Below are 21,644 nucleotides of genomic sequence, written 5' to 3' on the forward strand. Positions count from 1 at the left end.
CTTCACCTTTAAGTATAAAGCACCTTGAGGCAACTGCTGCTGTGATGTGGCAAACTATAAATAAAATCAAACTGAAGTGAATTGAAATATAACTCATCCATATTTAAAACTATAAATAACAAACTCAAAGTTTTACATATGCACATTGTTTGGTTTTTGTTGTTTCACTCGGTCTATTGTGGTGTGGTGTGGTTTCCATGTGCTATTTGCACCAAATACTGGAGATACAGGTCATCAGTTCAGTTTCAACTTATTATTAATAGAGTTTAATGCACACCTTTTGTGTTGTGTTGATATCTAGTGCCACTTACCATATTTTTGCCTTGCTCGGATCATTTTACAATATGTAACTGCACACTATTGATATTGTAGGTACGTAATAGAGTGATGATGCCAAAAAGTCTGAAAACGTTACTCTTTCATTCCCACCCAACCCCTCTTCTAAACGGTTTGTGATTGTTTTCCACAACAAAACACTAAGAATACACTATTGTAAATCTAACACAGAGGCTAAGTAAAGAAAGTTAGCAGTAAAAAACTATTTAACAGTGTAGGACTTAAAGCGGATGGAAATCAAAAAATGGAAAGAGGAAGTGAAAGTACAACAAGCAGGAGAGAACTGTAAAAGTTTGATGAATTACTACAGAAATGAGGGCCTCCTTTCCTTTCTCCACCTGCTTTTTATCATCCACAGGATATTATGACATGCTGGCAGTGCAAATTTCTATCCAGTGGAGACAAATGCCACTCACTGTAAGTGTCAGAATCCTAACAGAAAGCAAACAGACTGTAACACAAACCAGATGACCCATCTATTCATCAGTGCCTAATGGGAATCTGTTTTAGGAAAATTGAGCTAATAACAGCTGCAAATCTCAAAAAAGAAAAAACCAGAATAGTTACAATCATTATGATAACAAAAATACTTCACATACTTCGACATTTGCTACCAAAGTCAGCCCTGTGACTGATGGCTGTGAGGTAATCGCTGATTTAAATGGACATGAGCATCCCATTTTATCAGGTATGTCCTGTTTTTTGTGTGTAAACATGCCAAACATCATATCCCAGTGTATATATTGTCATACTATTACAGTCACATCACTAAGAGCAAAACAAAATTGGAGAAATCCACTATGTAATATGAATGTATCGGATACACTGTTTATAAAAAGTGAAAATACTCAAGAAAGAGATTTAATCCAGGAAGACCATGTGAAAAAAGTGTATTTCAGTTTAATTTTTTTATATAGCACCAAATCATAACGACAGCTGCCTCACAGTACTTTACATTTTATGAGAGAGAAACCCCCAGTAACCTGATGAGTCCCCTATGAGCAGCTCTCGGTAATAGTGGAAAGGAAAAACTCACTTTCAACAAGAGAGGAGTCAGACTCAAGAAACAGCAGCGATCTTCCGCTACTTTTTTGGGAGTGTGGAGGATGAGAAAAGAAAAAAAGTATAAACTATAGAGAGAGAAGACGAAATTTAATAAAATGATCTAGTCGAATAACAATGCACAGGGAGTATAAAGGGGATAAGTGGGGCTGATCTGGGAGCTGGTTCCACAGGACAGGAGCCTGAAAGCTGAAGGCTCTGCCTCCTATTCTACTTCTAGAAACTGTAGGAACCACAAGTAAGTCAGGAGTCTGAGAGTGAAGGGCTCTGCTGTTTGACCTATGGTGATATGGGTGATTCTGGGGGTGGAGGTGTCCTCACAGCATCATTTACCATCCTCCTGTCCTTGTCTATGCTTGTGTATTCACCCTTTTGTTAAATGTTTGGTTTCTGGGTTTCATCGTGGTGCATTTTGTTGGCCTTTTGGATATTATACAGCTCACAGGTGTAACTTCACAAATCTGCATACAGTATGCACACATATACACAGAAACAAAATCACCTGCAGATGTAAGACACGTGTTAATACTTTTCTGAGCCCCCCCATCAAAACGAAAAGTAAAAAAACAGAGTGAAGTGCTGTGTTGGAGTGGTAATCAGAGGTTGTTAGGATAAGATGGGGCCTGATTATTTAATATCTCATATGTGACGAGAAAGATTTAGTTTGATTCTGGATTTAACTTAAAATGAAGAGAAGCCTGCATGGGAGAAATATGTTGTCTCTTTGTACTGCCTGTCAGTATTCCTGCTGTACTCTTGTTATTCAGTTGCCATAACAAATTAAATTTTTGTGTGATTTGAGATTAGCCTAAAGATAGTGTGAGGGTTGCATTAGCAAAGTAGTGGTGGGTTATAATCATGTATTTTACATAATCTAAACAGTGATAAAAACAAAAATACAACTCTGCATGTGCCTTTCTGTTAATTCTAGCATGGAGATTTGTCATCCAAGGAACAACATCACCATGTGTCCACTGTGTGACAGAGTATGCAGCTACTGGAAACTTAGCACCGCCTGTGGGACTGCCCGGGCAAGTCATCTGTTTGACAATCCTGCCACAGTTTTCTTCTCTATATTCATGGCTCTCTGGGGTGAGTGAAGATAGAGAAGGTCATTCAAAAAAACAAAAGTAGAGTATGTGTGTCCGCTTTATAACGTGCTGTTAAAAAGTATACGCCTCTCCCTGATTGCTTTTTCTTTTGCTGTTTTGTCACACTTGTTTTTTAAAGCATCAAACAAATGGCAAAAAAAGGCAACCAGAGTAAATATAAAATGCACTAATTAAATGATGATTTCATTTATTAAAGGGAAAAGGTTACCCAAATCTACCTGTGCATATGTGAGAAAGTAACGACATCAGCCTTCCCCGAGTTAGTCTGGAGTCCATTAGCTTGTTGCACTCAGATTTGATTATTGATAGCCCTTCTTCTGTTTGTTGATCACTTTTCTGGGAGATGTTTTATAAAAGAAATTGAATTGTCTCATGCAGGTGGAACAGTTTTTATTGGCTAGCACTGTCACCTCACAGCAAAAGGTTTTCCAGATTTTCAGGGACTCTGGTTCCCTCCCACAGTCCAAAGACACGCATGTGAAGGGAATTAGTCATTCCAGGTTTGGCTGTAAAGCACGAGTGGTTGTTGATCTCTCTATGTGAGGCCTTATTTACCCAGCCCACTTGTTGCTTTACCTGCGTCTGCTGTGCTTACCACCAATCGTTCTTGTTCTGTGTAATTTCCAGATTTTATATTTGAAACATGCACATTTTGATGTCTGGTTGCTTCTGCATATTTTCTTACCTCTCTTTTAAAGCTGCCATGTTCATGGAGCATTGGAAAAGGAGGCAGATGAGACTCAACTATGAATGGGACCTTACAGGGTTCGAGGATGAGGAAGTGAGTAATAACACAACTGCTTTTCTGTGTGAAAGGATAAAAGGCAGAGACCCAAGGCCCACATAATAAATAAAAGATCTGCTATATATACAATACTATGAAGAGAACCCAGGTCGCCAAACTAGAAATGTTGTCTTTTGTGACAAATATTCATATTCTATTCATATTTTCATATTCATAATAATATTTAAGGAAATCAGACTTTTCCATTTAAGAACGTTTTTGTGTTTATTTTTATTTTTGTTGTCCATTCATGTTCAGTCACATTGAGCATGAATAGACTTCACTATTCAGTGTGATTATGAAAAAAACAGTACCCTCTCTCAGTTTACTGTCATACAGACTGAAAACATATTGACCCATTTTTCACTTTACTTAAATGTTGTTTCTCTGAATTTGTTTTTCACAGGAAGCTCTCAAGGTTTGGTGAAAATTCATATTATTTTATTACTATTATCTTGTCTCTTTACTTTTCATAACCTTTCTGCTGCTGCTGCGATCTGCACAGTTTATATATATTCTTAATACCATGTACAGTCCAAAGATGATTTATTGAAAAAAAAAATGACATTTATAAAATTATGACCATTGACTAACATTTTGTTTACAGGACAAAATGCACACATGATTTGACTGATTGGTTCATAACTGTGAAATCCTGATTTCACGATTGTGCTTGTTTGAGTGCTTTCTGACACAAATCTTTAAACAATAAATGAAGAGAGATGGATCCCAGAATGCTTGTTTTATATCAGTGTCCCTTTGGCAACTTCATTGCTTTTTTTCTCTAACTGTTGAGCTGAATGGATCCTGGGATAGATGAAAGAAAATCATATCAGAAAAGAGCTTGGGCAAAATAAAATGTTAATTTTATCACCTTATACAGACACCCTAAAAAGATAGTTCTGTCCAGTTTAACAGCAAACAAACTACCAAACAATGAGTAAGATCATCACACTTGGAAACAGGCAAAAAAGTATGTAGCCAGCTTTTAAATGTGTCTCGTATTTAGGTTAGTTTGATAGTTATAACATGTTTAACCACAATTATTAGTAATTGTGAGACCCTCCACTCCCAGGTTCCATTAGACACAGTTTATAAATGCTGAGTCTGTACATTGTGATAATGTTTCCCCTTTAAACTGCACTGTGGTCATTTCCTTTCAGCTCACATCTTTGCTCTTCTATTCACTTTTACTCTAACTGTGATTTTTCACTTCACTGTCTTACGGATGTCAGTTATTTGACTTACTGAAAAGTAAGAAAACATATTTTTAGTATTAAAAATGTTTTAATTAAATGATGATTGTGGCTGGACTCCACAGTTGTTTTCTCCCAACCTCTGGTGGTTGTTTTCTCTGAAGCTGTTGGAGAAAACAGCCAAAAACATTATTTTTCAGAAAAGACTTCTTGTATTCCAAGCCCATAGAGTGACTTAGTATCTTAAAGAATAACTGTCCCTACATTAGCATCATCTTTCTTATAGGTGGCTGTTTTCTCCAACATCTTCAGAGAAAACAACCACCAGAGGTTGGGAGGACAATCAGATTGATTTTTATGCACCTGTGGCAATAGGAACCAAAACACCTGAATTCAAAGATTAAGGGAAAAGACACTTTTTTGAAATTATATTGATGTTATACTTTTTTGATACTGTTTTTGGTTAGACTTGTCTCTTCAACATCTATTTTAGTTTGGTTAGTATGAATCACTGCCACTGTTTATCATTTTTTGTGTGTGTCATCATAGGATCACCCCAGGGCTGAGTACGAATTCAAAGTAATGCAAAAGTCTCTAAGGAAACGTCAAAAGTCCCAGGACAAGGTAAACACACTCTATGCTGTCCATGAAAATCTTTTATTATCAAAGCTGTGTGTATCATAAGGTTATTGAGTATTCTAGTTGTATTTTACTTTAAAACTGTTTTGCCGAGTGCTTTAGTTTGTGCATAAAAAGGGTGTCTTATGTCAATATACCTACATTTGCTTTTGCAAATGCTTTTAAACATCTTGCAAGAGCTGACACTTTGCCATGTATTTGTATGTTTGCATTGTGTAATCTAATGCTTTTTTGTGCCACTGTTTATTGCACAGCCCACAGGAAAACATTTTATCACCAACAATCTTTTCAAAACATTATGAAAAGCAGTTATATTTGCTTTGTGCACAGAACTAAGACTGCACATTTACAACATATTTAGCACCAATATTTATGAGTGTGCATACCTTCTATTCTGTTTGCCTTGCCTAACAATCACACACACTAAGATGGGTGCACTGGGGGCAACTCAGGGTTCAATATCTTGCCTAAGGCGAGTTCAACATGCAGACTGGAGTAAGCCAAGGATTTGCCCCTCTGCTATCTGAGTCACAGCTGCCTCTAGCTAATGTAATAGTATCTTACTATATAACAGAACACTTTACTCTTAGACTGTGGCCTTACTTGTATTCCTAAAGTATAATAAGAGCCTTGAGCTAACAGCTCCCTAATAGTCCAAGCATTTGTTTGCCATTCATGTGAAATCGCTCTGAATCAGTTTCCTTGATCTTTCATTTAGTTTTTTAGTTTTGCTCTCAGAGAATCAACACCTCTAAAAGTGAAAGTTGGTTTCTGATTATATTTTGTTTGACATGTTTTGGTTCATATCAGACTCAAGAAGCAGGCTACCACAGACACTGGCAACTTTAGAATGTTTATTGAAACACAACAGGATGCGTACTGCCCAGAGTTCTGTCAATGAGCTTAAGGAACTCTCGACAGGTGACTGAGCTATCGTCACCTGTAAGGAGCTTGTGGCTTGGAGGTAACAGATTTCTGGGAATCAATTGATCTTGGCATCAAGTGGCGTCCCTTTAACGGAGGCCTCCTGCTGGCCTGGCCTGTCAGTGATTAAAGTCAGCATCCTTATTTCAGGCCCGTTGGTATTGTTGAGCTGGATAGTGCATTCCTTGTACCAGGCTGTTGATTTCTTTTTTTGGAACTTTCTCTTTGTCTTTTATGCTTTCTTAATATGTTGTGTTGATTTTAATACATTTAAAAGTATGACTGTGGTGACATTACATGTCATGTTTGACCTGAGTTAATTTTTTTTACTGTTTTATTATTTACTTGTTTCAGATAGAAAAGCTTACATTTCAGGACCGTCTGCCTGCCTACATGACTAACATCGTCATGATGTTGTTAATGGTAGGAAAAATCTTATTCTCTGCATATACTGTACATCACTGATGTTATGTTTAAAGGTGAAAAACCCTTTTACTCCTTCAGATTGGTGTTACATTTGCCATTGTGTTTGGTGTGATCCTCTACCGCATCTCCACCAAAGCTGCTCTTCATATGAGTTCCAGTCTGATCACAAGGAACCATGTGCAGCTGACAGTTAAAACCACTGCAGCCATCATCAACCTTGTGGTCATCCTTATACTGGATGAGGTATATGGAGCTGTGGCACGATGGCTTACTGTATTAGGTAAGTTTTGTATAAAACCTATCATAGCTACTGTATACCGCCCCCCCAAACCTAACCCTGTCTTCCTCAGTGACTTTGCTAATCTACTAACCCATCTTTCATCTCTCTCCCCAAATGTGATCTTGGTGGGAGATTTCAACATTCACATGGACAATAATGACCTTCTGCTCACCAGAGACTTTTCCTCCTGTCTCGAAGGCTCTGAATTTAAACAATTTATCAACTTTCCCACTCACTCTAAAGGACACACCATGGACTTGGTCTGCTGTTCTGGTCTTACTCCCTCGAATCTTTCTGCTACTGAAATCCCCATAACTGACCACTTCCTCCTTTCATTTAACCTCACTCTCTGCTGCTCTTCTACCAAGCCAACCCGTCTCATCTCGTTCCGCAACATCAAGAACATTGATATGGACATTCTCACTACCAGTTTGGACAATGTTCAGATTCCGGACTTCTATTCTACTCCTGATGATTTGTTGTTATATTATAACATTGTCTGTCCTTGATTCTCTGGCTCCTGTAAAAACCCACTCTGTTTCCTTCGCTCGCTCTGCTCCCTGGTTTACCTCTGACCTCCGAGCTCTGAAGGCCAAAGCTCGGCAGCTAGAGCGTAAATATAAGAAATCTGGTTTAACTGTTGATTCAGAAATCTATAAATACCACGTACTTCAGTATAAAGACTCCATTAACAAGGCCAAACAAAGCTTCTACTCTGGTATTATCAGTTCTTATGAGGGTAATGCTAGGACTCTGTTTTCAGTTTTCAACAAACTAATTCAACCCCCCAACGCTTTACCACCGCACTTCTATTCCTCTGAAACCTGCAACTCCTTGATGCTGTTCTGGACTACGAAAATCAATAACATCCACCAGCAACTCAGATCAAATGTTGTGTCTACGCCCTCTCCAGAACCTCTTCTCCTTTTTGAGCCGTTTTCCACTTTTCATCTTCCTGATTTATCTGATATTTCCGAGTTAATATGTAAATCAAAGCCTGCCACATGTCATCTTGACCCCATGCCCACGGGGCTTGTGAAATCCTGCCTCTCTTCTTTACTCCCACTCATTTCTGCTATCATTCACTCTTCTCTCACCACCGGTATCGTTCCCTCCTTATTGAAGACTGCTCTAGTCACTCCTATACTGAAAAAACCTTCTTTAGATCCTAACAACTTTAACAACCTCCGTCCGATTTCCAATCTACCCTTCATTTCTAAGATACTCGAAAAAGTGGTTGCAGCTCAACTTCATTTACACCTGGTTAATAATAACATCTACGAGAGATTTCAATCTGGTTTTCGCTCATGTCACAGTACCGAAACTGCTCTACTTAAAGTCACTAACGATCTTCTAATCGGAGCTGACTCTGGTCTTCTCACCATTCTCGTCCTTTTAGATCTGAGCTCAGCCTTTGACACCATTTCTCACTCTGTCCTTCTAAGCAGACTTTCCTCTCTCGGCATCTCTGACACACCCCTCGTCTGGTTTCAATCATATCTCCTCGACCGCTCCCAGTTTATTCAACTAAGATCATTCCGCTCTCGTCTATTCCCCGTCACCTCTGGTGTACCCCAAGGCTCAGTTTTAGGCCCTCTTCTCTTTATAATATACATCCTCCCTCTAGGTACCATCTTCCGCAAATTTGATCTTCAGTTTCACTGTTTTGCTGATGACACCCAGTTATATCTCTCTTGCAAACCTGATTCCTCCCTCCCACCTTCTTCCCTTACAGAATGTCTATCCGAGTTAAAATCCTGGTTTACCTCTAATTTTCTAAAGCTCAATGAGGATAAAACTGAGATCCTCCTTATTGGCACCAAATCCAACCTTTTGAAGGCAAACCATTTCTCACTCACCATCGATAACTCCACAGTTTTCCCTTCTCCTCAGGTTAAGAGCCTTGGTGTCATCCTAGACAGTTCACTTTCCTATAAATCTCACATCAATAATCTCACCCATTCTGCCTACTTCCATCTACGTAACATTAACAGATTGCTTCCTTCTCTTTCCACCCAGTCTACGTCCATTCTTGTACATAGTCTTGTTACCTCCCGTATTGACTACTGCAATTCTCTTCTGCATGGTCTCCCCCAAAAATCCCTCCATAAGCTTCAACTGGTTCAGAACTCTGCTGCTCGCATTATCACCAGAACCCCCTCCTACCAGCACATCACCCCTGTTCTTCAGGAACTTAGAAGAAAGAAAGAAAGTGTACTTTATTGGTCCCCGTGGGGAAAATCCCTCTCTGCATTTAACCCATTCACTCAGTGAAGCAGTGGGCAGCCACTGGGCGCCCGGGGAGCAGTGTGTAGGGACGGTACCTTGCTCAGGGGTACCTCAGGGTAGCTGTTCAGGGGAATCGAACCCCCGACCTTCCGATCATGGGGCCACCACTCTACCTATTGAGCTATCCCTGCCCTACTTCACTGGCTCCCTGTGAAATTCCGGATAATTTTCAAACTTCTTCTGCTCACCCTCAAGGCCATTCATAACCTCGCTCCTCCTTACCTTTCTGACCTGTTAACCACCACTTGTTCTGCCCGTTCACTTCGTTCTTCTTCTTCTATCCAGCTTACTGTACCTTCCTTCCGCCTCACCACCATAGGAAGCAGAGCTTTCAGCTGCTCTGCTCCCAGGCTGTGGAACTCTCTGCCCCCTGAAATAAGAAATATTGGTTCTCTCCCCCAGTTTAAATCCCAACTCAAAACTCATCTGTTCAAATCTGCATATTCACTTTGAATCCACTGTTTGTTCATTTTATCTTGTGCTTTTATTTTATTGTTCTTATTCTGCTATTGTTTTACTAAGTGTTTTATCCTATTGTAAAGTGTCCTTGGGTGACTTGAAAGGCGCTCATAAATAAAATTTATTATTATTATTATTATTATTATTATTATTATTATTATTATTATTATAAAACAGGCTGTTAACTAAAGCACAAATACAGTAAGGACATTTGTGTCTGGTCAATTATTTCTTTGTCTTCACAATAATTCTTATACCATTGGAAAGCCTTTTTATATGAAACGTAAACATAAATGTTTATTACTATGTTCATACCAGTGTATGAATATCAGTTGGGTCTGGTCTATTGAGAGTAAAACAAAAACACAAGCTATCCAGCTAGAATGGCAAAAGAATAGTAGTTAGTTGATGTATCTCCAGTTCTGTGATTATGTGTGTAGCCCTCCAATGGGCTTCCCTATTAGTTATCTCTTATGCATGGTAAATGGACTGATTGTTATATAGCACTTTTCTGCTCTCCTGGAGCATGCCTCACTCACCCATTACACCCATACAAGAACTTTTTTCTAATGATCACACACATTCATCTCTGATGGATGCATCAGAGAGCAACTTGGAGTTAGTATCTTGCCCAAGGATATGCGGACTGGAGAAGCTAGAGATCAAACCACCAACCTACCGATTTGTAGATGACCTGCTCTACCAAAACACAGTATTCTCATTAATAATGTCATGAATGGCCAAATATGAAAAATAAGGCATTTGAAAAGCAGAAGCCTCTATGCCTTTGTCACCTCAGAGGGAAGGAGAGAAAGTATGAGTCAAATCTCAGCTATCAATGCCCTCCAAATCTGAAAGGTTTTCCACGTCACTGCTAAGGCAACAAATCACTTGTGTGCAACCTTAAAAAGCAGCTGCGAACTGGTAATTTACCATATCCAGTAATCAGTTATGCAGAATCCCAAACACATGCAAGCACAGAGCTAAAATGAAATGGTAGAAACCCTCATCTAAATGCTAATGTTATGGCTAAACTGTGAATCACCAGGTATGTCCCATCCTTCGGAGGACCCGGCCCACGTAGACCGTGAAGGCCGGGTCATCCGAATGATGTGCCTATGAATTGGGACATAGCTAGCATCATGTTTTTGCAAAACATGAAACAATAAGTACTGATAATGACCACTCTAAAAGTTTAGTTAAAGGAACATCTGGGTTTAAAGGGTAGCTAGAATCTAGACTGATTTTCAGCTCCTGTTTTGTGGTAGTGGGTGGTTGGGGCGGGTGCTGCCTTACCGTTTTGAGATGTGGGGCTTAGGGGGCTTGTGGTGACAGGTGCTGGCCCCAGGTGGGGTGGCTGGCCTCCTCTGCACGGACTCGGTATAGGCCTGGGACCGCACATGATTGGGTGCTTACTTACACAGGAGTTGTCTACACCCCCTTGGTCACTCATCTCCATGGTTTGGCCCATGCAACTGTCAGGCAGGTGTTAAAATAAATGGACTGAGACAACGTGGGAAACTACTTTGTGGTCATATGAATCTAAATTTGAAATTATTCTTGAAAAATGCTGCAGCCTCCTGACTTAAGAGGATAGAAAGCATGTGACTTTTTTTTAATCAGCACTCCATTCAAAAGCATGGCTTTGTAATAGAAGAGTCTGGGAACTGGGCTGCCTTGACCTTTCAACAAATAAAAACATTTCAGGACTGTTTAAAGCCTGATCTTGTTGATCAGACAAGAATGAAACAACATTCCTCTCCCAAAGGAGCAGCAACTGATCTCCTCCCACATGTTTAGAAATGAAAGATGTTTTAAAAGAAGAGGGGATGCCACACAGTGGTGAACATGGCCCCATCTCAACTGTTTTGAGACATGTTGTTGTTTTATTTTGTTCCAGTGTTTAGAAGTAACTGTCAAAAAGAAAAAGAAAATAATAATAATAATAATTTTTCTGCTCCCTTATAGAGGCTCCTAAAACTGACAAGAGTTTTGAGGAGAGACTCATCTTCAAGACCTTCATTCTCAAGTTTGTTAATGCATTTGCCCCAATCATCTACATTGCTTTCTTCAGGGGAAGGTTAGTAATCTCATAATTTATTGTTTTTGGTTTTTCTTTTTTTCTTTTTTTTCATTTTATCAGTTACTGTTTATGCACAAAGTTCAATATTTGATACTTCACACTTTAAACAGTTTTCCATTCATTTTCATTTTAGACTTGTAGGCAGGCCAGGCAGCTACCTATATGTGTTTGACTCTTACAGAATGGAAGAGGTAAGCCTTGTGTTTTTACAAATTAACCTCAAACAAAAGCTGTCATAATAATTTCAGACTGGACTTGGAGTATAATTGTTCTGAAGATAATTTAAACAAAATAAATACATTTTATTTTACTGCACTTTCTCCCAGTTTTCATACTAAACACATTTTTAAGTCACATCCTAGAAGTATAATGACATTTTTATTGAACAGCTTGTTCTTTCTATTTTCTGGTAAAGAGATTGTTGCCCTAAGCTAAACGACTTCACCAGAGTCAGAATCAGAATACTTTATTAACACCAGGGGACAATATAATATTACATATAATGCATAATATTAGATCAGTATTTCAGTCTTGCCTCAGAGAAAATCACAATTGTTGACTCTGAATTGGTTATACGATTGAATGAGTATGCACGATTGTGTGTGTGTGTGTGTGTGTGTGTGTGTGTGTGTGTGTGTGTGTGTGTAATAATAATAATGTACTCCTGCACATCATGTGAACTATCCAGAGAAGCACTAACACAATCTTAAAGACCACATTCAGCCTGCTTTACTTTCTAACTGGAGATTCACCTTTATATCACAAACATGTTAGTTATCATCAGTCATCTTCCTCTCACTTTTTCTGAATTACAATGCTATTTCCAGAGAAAAATGCAAGTGTAAAATCTGCACTTACACACTACTCATTTCCTCATCAGATCTGCTTAGTTTTGACCAAGTCACTTAGAAAATGAAGTTGGTGCAACATTATTAATAAATTGGCATTCCAGTATTTATCACACACTCTAATAGATACACTGGGGCAACTTCCCCAAAGATATTTCAACTTATGGACTCGGGTGGACTACAGGAGGCAGGGATCAAACCAACCTTCCTGTGATTACATGACCCAAGGTAGAGCAAGTCATTCTGCTCTGCACACTGTTGTGTTATAATAAAAATATTTACATTTCTCCTAGTGTGCCATTCTCTGAAGGTGTTTAAGGTCTAAAGAAATGTTGCTGCCATACCAGAGTGAGATGTTGCTGGTCAGGACACTCTCTAAAGTGCCTTTGTAGAAAGTGGTGATGGCAAGAGTGCAAGTGCTGTTGTGTCGTCTTGACAAGAGAGGTCGTGTTTGCATACTGTGTCAGGTCATCTTTTTGCCCAGATATCCACACAGTCAGTAAAAAAAGTGCAGTTGTTGCTGTCTTTGCAACAAGAACGGGGAATACTGTCATTTTGTTTTAGGTGTACTTTTAAAAATTCCTTCTTTTCTGTGGTTGACTTTAGTGTGGGATTGTTTTACAGTGTGCTCATGGAGGCTGTCTGATGGAGCTGTGTATCCAGCTGAGTATCACCATGTTGGGAAAGCAACTTATCCAGAACAACCTTTTTGAGATTGGAATACCGTAAGTAGGATCACTTCATATTGGTTTGTTGCTCTTGCACATCACATTGTTGTAGTGTAATTGCACGAGATCTTCTTTCTATAATCACTCCTCGATATTCAGGAAGTACTTAAAAAAAGACTTATCTGAATTCCACTCTCTTGAATTCTGTGCACACTCCTACATATTGACATTTAGTAATAACAACTTTTGATATGCATATCAAACACTGTTATGTAGTGAGGAGATAATGTAACTTTTTTCTGTTCAAATGTAATCACTGGCATCATAATTCAGCTAGAAAAAGCAGAAGCCACAATGCCAATTTGAGTAAACCGTATAACACCCAAGGCTGAGGTTAGCATTGACAGCCTGTGGCAACACAAAAAACACACTCCGTTTGACTGTAGCTGTAGAGAAGGATCATCAAACCATCAAACAACTCATCTGTAGTCCAAGTTATTACTTATACATTAAATGATTGAACACAACTTATTACTTCCAAAAGTACAGCACCGACATGCCATTAGAGTGATCTGTGGCCATTATTGTTCATATATGCGTGCGTCTATATGCATTTGTGTATTCATATGTGCACATGTCTTTCAGCAAACTGAAGAAACTGATTCGATACATTCGGTCAAAGCAAGGAGCTTTTCAGGAAGAAGAGAGACAGAAGAAGTTGACGAGATATGAAACCGACCATTTTCTGGAGCCATTTGGTGGATTAACTCCTGAATATATGGAAATGAGTCAGTACTACACACTAAATATCCTTCACCACTTTGGTTCTTAAATACTAGATATGAACAAAGCAAAACACAAGTCTGTTTTCTTGTGTGCAAAGATAATTTTCTATAAACACTGATGGCCGCGTGTCATTCAAAAGTCTAAATCACGACTAAAGGATCAGTTGTGAGATTATACTGATTCTTATTGTGGTTTCAAGGTTTTGAGGATTTCCATGTTAATCTATATTCTAATTCAATGCAGTTTTGTTTATGTAGAGATAGTAGACAAAAAAATTTAATTGTGTGTCTATAATATGTTTTCAGTACATTTATATTTGCACAGGTAAAGGGATATGTTGGTACTGATTTTTTGCTTTGCTCCTTTGTCCAGTCATCCAGTTTGGTTTTGTTACATTGTTTGTGGCATCCTTCCCGCTGGCTCCACTCTTTGCTCTGCTCAACAACATCATTGAAATACGACTTGATGCCAAGAAATTTGTGACGGAGCTGCGAAGACCAGTGGCAGCAAGAGCTAAAGACATCGGTGGGTTATATTTAAAACACTGTGGCATGTTTAAAAATGCATGTTATTCAGGAAGGATCACAATAACAAGAGAAAATAATATTTGTTTAATTATAAGAAGAGAAATCTTATACCTGAAAACATTAGCTGACACATATTCTCATTGTACAGGAATATGGTACAACATACTGAGAGGGGTAGCAAAGGTTGCTGTCATCATTAACGTAAGTAATGTCTGCTGGTTTAATTCTTTTGACATGCTACATGCACGATCGTGTTGGTGTTAAAACTAATGTAAAAAACTTTGTCTAAGTTCATGTCCATAAACAAATTGTATACATAACAAAAATTTAGAAAGAGGAAAAAGGGCCCACACATATTCCTCAAATATGGTGAGTAAGAAACTTGATATATATTGTGAAACAATTACATAAAAAAGCTCCTTCAGTCACTTCCTGTAACCTGACATCACCTTAACTGTACCCATACTTATGTAGTTTACCCAGGGCCTGAACATACTTCCTTTAATAACAATAATAATAATAATAATAATACTACATGCAAAAAGAACTCAACTTTACATTAGCTAAATATCACATAATACCACATAAGCAATTCAAATAAAAAGTAACAAGGAGCTGCAAAGCAAGGTAGCCCAGATGCTAACTCTGCAAAGATAACAAAAGTGACCATTATCCTCCAGCCTGCAAAAAACAAACTGCACAACAAAGAACGTATTTATTATTAGAACCACAACTCTTACTATGCTGCCAGCAAACGCACCATGAAACACGTTTCCTTCCATGGACGGATTATGCAAACATTCACACATAGGACACTTGATTAGTTTACTAGTAAGAGGTTGGACCAGGGGTGGGCAACTCCAGGCCTCGAGGGCCGGTGTCCTGCAGGTTTTAAATAACACCCTGGGTCAACACACCTGAATCACATGATTAGTTTGTTACCAGGCCTCTGGAGAACTTCAGGACATGTTGAGGAGCTAATTTAGCCATTTGAATCAGCTGTGTTGGATCAAGGACATCTAAAACCTGCAGGACACCAGCCCTTGAGACCTGGAGTTGCCCACCCCTGGGTTAGACTCTCTTTTGCCTTCAGCTGTCTTGCAACCAGGGGTGTTGAACCCCTGGTTGCCTACTTCAGCGTGCGCGTGTGTGTGAGTGTGAGAGAGAGAGAGAGAGAGAGAGCTGGTGAATGTGGGATTGATTGATTGACTACTTTTAGTGCTCAGGTGAGTAGAAAAGTGATATCTAAGTACCAGTGCTGCAGAGTTGTTTGCTGATTGCTGAGGTGCACAGTGAATAACAGTTGCAAACACTCATCTGATTTAGTAGCTGCAGAGATCCAAACCTCCTCTGACATTAACATCTGCACACAAACTATGTGCTGGGACCTTAATGGCATTGGTTTCAGTGGTCATCTCCTGTAGGTGTAATATGTAGGTGGACCACGAGCTCCTTATGTTTTAATGAGTTAATAGTTGCAGATTCAAAATGTTTCTGTGCTCATCTTTGGCACCAAGATCCCATATTTTACCTCTATGCCCATTTTTTTCAAAATATTTTGCCTTTTCATAAGGCATAGGGATGTCAGGTTCCTCACACTCTGCAGCACTCAGCTCCAACAGAACAAAGAAATATGATGATGGGATATAGAGATGTTGATATTGATGCTCAAATTTGGTCATAGTAAAAAATTGTTTAGAAAAGAAATGAAAAATTAAATGAAAATTTTTGCTTTAGAGTTTTAGAAATTGTGACACCTGGAATTTTGCATGTGTTTTTCATTCATGAAAAATGATTTTATCTGCCTAGTTATGAAGTTACAGTATGAGGGCTTAAAAACTATTTTAAAAAATTGACTTAAAAGTCAACCATTTTACCGTATGAGGGCTTGTAACTCAGTTTTCATCGTATGAATGTAAAAATTTGGTTTCAATAGATAAGTGTTAGGTATTATTTTAAAACAATCACTTAGTTCTGGGAGGATCAGATAAGAAATGTTCTCAGATTTGATTAATGTGTATAGTTCATAAAATCAAACTAATATTCACTCACGTGCTGGATATATGGTGCTTATATCATCTTATCTCTTTTGTAGATTGTGTTTTTTATTCTTTTTGGCCCGTCTTTCTGCATTTCCAGCTTAATGGAGTTTTCGCCCTATCAAAAGATAAAGCTATGTTTTGCTCGATGCCAAGTGCATACTCAAAAGGAAACATTACTTTTATCTCTTTAAATAAAGAAATAAAGCAGTATGGCTGGTATTTCAGCTACAACATTCCAGTTGGTTGTATACTTAAACCTGTGTGTAGTTACAGTTCACATAGTTCATATTTGTTTCCATTTGCCACACTTCTTTTCTCTCTCTCTAATGTCCGAACCTCTGTCCCTGCTCCAGGCATTCGTTATCTCCTTCACGTCAGACTTCATCCCTCGGATGGTTTACCAGTACATGTACAGTCCTGATGGCTCCATGCATGGATTTGTCAACCATACACTGTCTTCTTTTAATGTCAGCCACTTCCAGGATGGCAAAGAACCCATGGATCCATCACACTTTGGCTACCCTGTTGTAATATGCAGGTAGGAAATTATTCTCAGGTTACAACTGTCATAACATTTCAATAAATGTAAAAACTTTTTGAAATAGGTATTTCAAAAAGTTTAGTTATTGTTATGCTTCTTTAAAAACCTATTTGTGAGTAAAAAGCAAATCAGTGATTTTAGATGATTTTTAAATCATTTGTGAATCAGTGCCTCCAGCAGTCAGGTTATTAATCGAGTCATTGTTGGCAATGACTTCTAAATTAAATGCAAATGAGTACAGTGCTTTACAATGAAGGAAGCTATTTTAGTCTTTATTTATTTCAATAAATAAACTCTTAAGCCCAGAGATGTGCCATTCTGTAATCCTTGCACAAGCTTTTCAATCCATTGCAATTACTCCTCTTGTCTGCATGCTGAAGCATCCCCAGACAAGGTACTGAGCCTCAATGCATCCAATGTGAGTGTATGTGAATGTTAGATAAGGCACTTAGCCTTAGAGAAAATCATCATCAAATAAATGTGTGTGTATGAGGCTTTTAGTAAAATGCACTTTAATTGCTAAACTAGACTGGAAAAGTGCTATATAACAAGTCCATTTACCATATTACTAAAACGAAAAAGAATCTGGTGACAAAGCTGTCGGCACAGAAAGAGGAAAGAAAAGCAAGGAAACACTAAGGACTGACGCTTAACAGAGACCAAGGATACAAAGCTGGCACTGGAAGTGTAAACCATAGAAACATGCAACCAAAACTATATACAAAGACAGCAAGCGGAATTCAAATACCAAAATGTTAAGTTTGAGATAAGTTTGTGTGTCCAGCAGAAGTTACCATGGTGATTTAGCAAGTTAAAAAAGACACTTTCATGACACAGAAAAGCAATAAGTATATAAGAAATAATATAGGTGGTATAAAACTGTGCTGACAATGCTAACGCTAATGGACTTGGAAAAAAAATGTTGGATTATTCTTTCTTTCTCTGGCTAGCTTAATTGCTGTGTACAGACAGCCATACAAAAAGGGTGGCACCTATGGCAGGAGACACACCGATAGAGGGTCAAAATCACAGCAGGCCTTGCTGGAACGTAACACTGTCAGGGAGTTTCTGGTTTGTTAAACACATGTTGAGGGGAACATCTGGGAGATTGCACTACTTCTAAATTATCCCTATCTAATCATTTAGATTATATGTACTGGCCTGGTTTTGCCAGAAATTTCTTCTCAAAATTGAGTGTTAAATTGTGACCAAATGTGATACCTGTTTTTTGTCACTAAGGTATAAAGACTACAGAGAACCACCTTGGTCAAACACACCATATGAGCTATCCAAGGAATTCTGGGCAGTGCTGGCTGTCCGTCTGGCTTTTGTTATTGTTTTCCAGGTAGGTAATACATAAAGCAATTACTAGTAATGTTCTTATGAATTTATTTTATTGAATTATCACATACCTTTTAAAGAGAGGTGCTGAACTATGATTCTGACGTGGGGTCTGGTCAGAACAACCTACATTTCATTATAGCAGCCAACATAAATCACCACAGTTGAGTAGAACAACCAGAAATTCAGAAACTGATCACATAGTCCATGGACAGGAACTTACTTGTAGCTGAAAAGTAAGGTCATGTCTACTCAAACTGGCAGTTCAAGGAGACAGGGAGAACATACAGGAACCTGATTGTTGTGGGGTGACTGATACCTCCTGTACCACTGTGCTGCCCTCCTATAAATCCCTAATGATAAACCTCTACTGAAGGTCTTCTGCAGTTTTCCATTTTCCAAAAATTGATACTTTTTTTGTCCTTGAGTTGAAATAAAAGCCCACTTTCTGGTGGAGTCTGTAACTGCTCTCCTGCAGCGTCTGGCACAAATGTTCTTATTTAATCACTTGGTATGCAGATACATGGACATGTTACAACAGTGGAGGTCTGCAGCCGCTCTCTACTTGTTGCACAGTTGAATATCAAACACTAGATAGACAAAAGTACTAAGACACCAACACATTACACCCACAGGAGTTGCTCAGCCATGGAAACTTACTGAATCTCCTGGTGCACAGTTTTGTCTTTGTGTTAGTGCCAGAGGAGCTTTGGAACGCTCCAGTTAATATGTTTGTCCATATAGTGTATAAGGAATTTTAGTATGGTTAGTCAAGGCCAAAACCATATAAACCTTTTGTCCTATCTCACTCTGCTCTTTTCTTTCCCTCACCCTCACGGGTTTTGAAAGATGGCTGCTGCTCCCTGAGCCTGGTTCTGCCAGAGGTTTCTTCCTGTTAAAAGATAGTTTTTCCTTCCTGGGAGTTGTCTGATTGCTGGGGTTTTCTCTTTATTATAGTAGGATTCTTATCTTACACTATAAAGTGCCTTGGTGCTGTTGTAATTTGGCACAATATAAATAAAATTGAACTGAATTGATTTAAAATGAACTATATATGCCAAACGGTTGAAATTTTTAGAAAAACATAAAAGCATGTGACCTACGGGATGTTGGGGATTCAGACTGTGGAAGTTCTGAGATTATTTTTTTGTTTTTACCAGAAGAAAAATTGCTGAGTTGTCCCATTTCTTTCATTTATTTCTGACAGAACGTTGTGATGCTCATGAATGACATTGTTGACTGGCTAATCCCAGACATCCCAAAAGATATCAGCCTGCAGATCCACAAGGAGAAGATTTTATTGGTAGAGCTGTTCATGAAAGAAGAGCAGGGCAAGAGCTATATCATTGACAGCAGCACTTCAACAGATGGAAAGGAAAACTGCAGCAAACACAACAACAACAGCAAAGTGGCGCCCCCACGCTCCCGACGGCATACCAACAGCACCAAAAGCTTCTAACAGCCATGCTAGCAGCTATGGCTAGTAGCTATTAGTTTAATTGTTGTTAGCATGTCGAAGCTTGCTATTAGTTCTCTCTCAGGACAGACTAAATTGTATGTAAATTGTATGTTTTCTTAATATTCTTAACATTCCAATGACTGGGACAGCAGTTGGCCAAAGAGATGTGAGAAAATTAAATCTGTGGCCAAATATGTTGCATGTTTTTGTTGAGCTGTGAAACTCTGTCACTCCATGTGTGCACCCTCAAATGTATTTATGTGCTTAAGAATGTCTGATTGTGTACTCAAATTAATGACTTTGTAAATCAAAATGTAAAAGTGTATTCATTCTTACATGCATTACAGCTGAAATTTTTTATATAATCCTTTAAATACTCACAAATGTTAGAATACGCACAAAAATGATGACAAATTGTGTGCATAATTTTTTTTTACCAGCATACACATTAGAATCAGAAAATATAGAAACTTCATTAAACTGTGACTAATCAAAATTTACAACCTGCTGTTAGAAAATAAACATTTTTAATTCGCTGTATGGAACAAAATTTAAATCAGAATTTTTTTTTATTAAATTCTCCTTGAATAACACAGGTCTGCAACCAAAAAACTGAATAGGATTTGTTTGACTGAAACTGGGAAAAATATTTTTAAAATTCCAAAAACCTGGTATCCTATACTTGAGTCAAAAAACCATATCCAGTAACGTTTTCTAAAAGCAAGAGAATAGAAAATGCGAGAAGGGGGCGGATACTGGGAGTTTGCGCTGTGAGGAGCTCAGATGGTCCATGTCCCATTCTTCAAGACATCCCAACAGATCTATTTTGTTCAGTGGTAAGGAATCTCAGAAAAATTATGCAAAATTAGTTAATTGTAATAAAATATTGCTTTTTTTTTTCATTGCTGTTGTGATTTCTTTTTAATGTAAACTCCTCATGATTTGCAAAAACACTGTATGTGATGGAGGGAAATTGAGATCATTTTTAGATTCAGCACCCTAAAATATCATTTTTATTTTCTTTTGCAGACCAGTGTAATCAGGCCTCATCTTAAAGAAGACCTCACTCCAATGCAGTTCACTCTCAGACTGCCTTGTTTAGGATATGTAAACCTTTAAAGCCCAAATCATGATTTTTTATTTTTATTTATTGGAAAATTGAGTTTTTGAGGATCCTTGTGACAATTTCTTAAGAAATGAAATTTGAATTTGCATATATTCGTTTTCATTTTTAACTTCTTTGTTACCTCCAGTTTTGGAGGTCCTACACTGATTATGTAGAAGTCTCAAATCGTATGCATCATATATGATAAATTTGCCTTTAAAGGGTTGAAAGTTGAATGTATACACCACTCTGCATTTAATCAGCATGCAATATCTGAAGTTCTATTTCAGCTAACAGCTGATTATGGCTCAGTAAACCTACTCTTTGATATTTGAAACTCAGAGCAAACAGGTTGCTTCAAAACTGTTTAAAAGAGGTAACGCTATACATTCCCTTCACCTACACTGGTCTTTGTTGCATTTTAATGGACAACTCCTCTATATAGCAACTTTTACTTAAGTAAAACTATTAACCTGATTTTTTTTCTTCCTTTTAAAATCAAGTCTTTGGTAAAATGAACTGGTACTTACATAACACCTTTGTACTCAGTTTTAGCACTTTGTACGTCTCATTCATCTATAAGCACAGGAGGATTTGGAAATGAGCCATTGAAGTTCCAATTAGTGGGCAACCTACTCTGCCACCTGAGGCAATCACTTTCTACAGTCAACAGGTGTTGGGAACTTTCCCAGAATCCACATTTCTACCAAAGTCTCTAGCAATACTTGTGTCTTTAG

At 38.2% G+C, this 21,644-nt stretch overlaps 1 protein-coding gene across 1 annotated transcript in view; it reads left to right on the top strand.

Moving 5' to 3' along the window:
- Window positions 1-21,366, top strand: part of ano1b (anoctamin 1, calcium activated chloride channel b) — a 38,980-nt gene extending 17,614 nt beyond the window's left edge. Inside the window, exons 11-24 of the mRNA XM_004556252.3 lie at window positions 2,330-2,490; window positions 3,209-3,291; window positions 5,040-5,114; window positions 6,408-6,476; window positions 6,558-6,759; window positions 11,476-11,587; window positions 11,724-11,781; window positions 13,063-13,163; window positions 13,752-13,894; window positions 14,265-14,417; window positions 14,568-14,620; window positions 16,815-16,999; window positions 18,242-18,347; window positions 19,551-21,366. Of these exons, the coding sequence (XP_004556309.1) occupies window positions 2,330-2,490; window positions 3,209-3,291; window positions 5,040-5,114; window positions 6,408-6,476; window positions 6,558-6,759; window positions 11,476-11,587; window positions 11,724-11,781; window positions 13,063-13,163; window positions 13,752-13,894; window positions 14,265-14,417; window positions 14,568-14,620; window positions 16,815-16,999; window positions 18,242-18,347; window positions 19,551-19,802 (1,753 nt within the window). The 3' untranslated portion in view covers window positions 19,803-21,366. The remainder of the gene's footprint in view (window positions 1-2,329; window positions 2,491-3,208; window positions 3,292-5,039; window positions 5,115-6,407; window positions 6,477-6,557; window positions 6,760-11,475; window positions 11,588-11,723; window positions 11,782-13,062; window positions 13,164-13,751; window positions 13,895-14,264; window positions 14,418-14,567; window positions 14,621-16,814; window positions 17,000-18,241; window positions 18,348-19,550) is intronic.
- The last annotated feature ends 278 nt before the right edge of the window (window positions 21,367-21,644 follow it).

Source organism: Maylandia zebra, linkage group LG7 (assembly GCF_041146795.1).
Source record: "Maylandia zebra isolate NMK-2024a linkage group LG7, Mzebra_GT3a, whole genome shotgun sequence".
In the NCBI taxonomy this organism is placed as follows: Eukaryota; Metazoa; Chordata; class Actinopteri; order Cichliformes; family Cichlidae; genus Maylandia; species Maylandia zebra.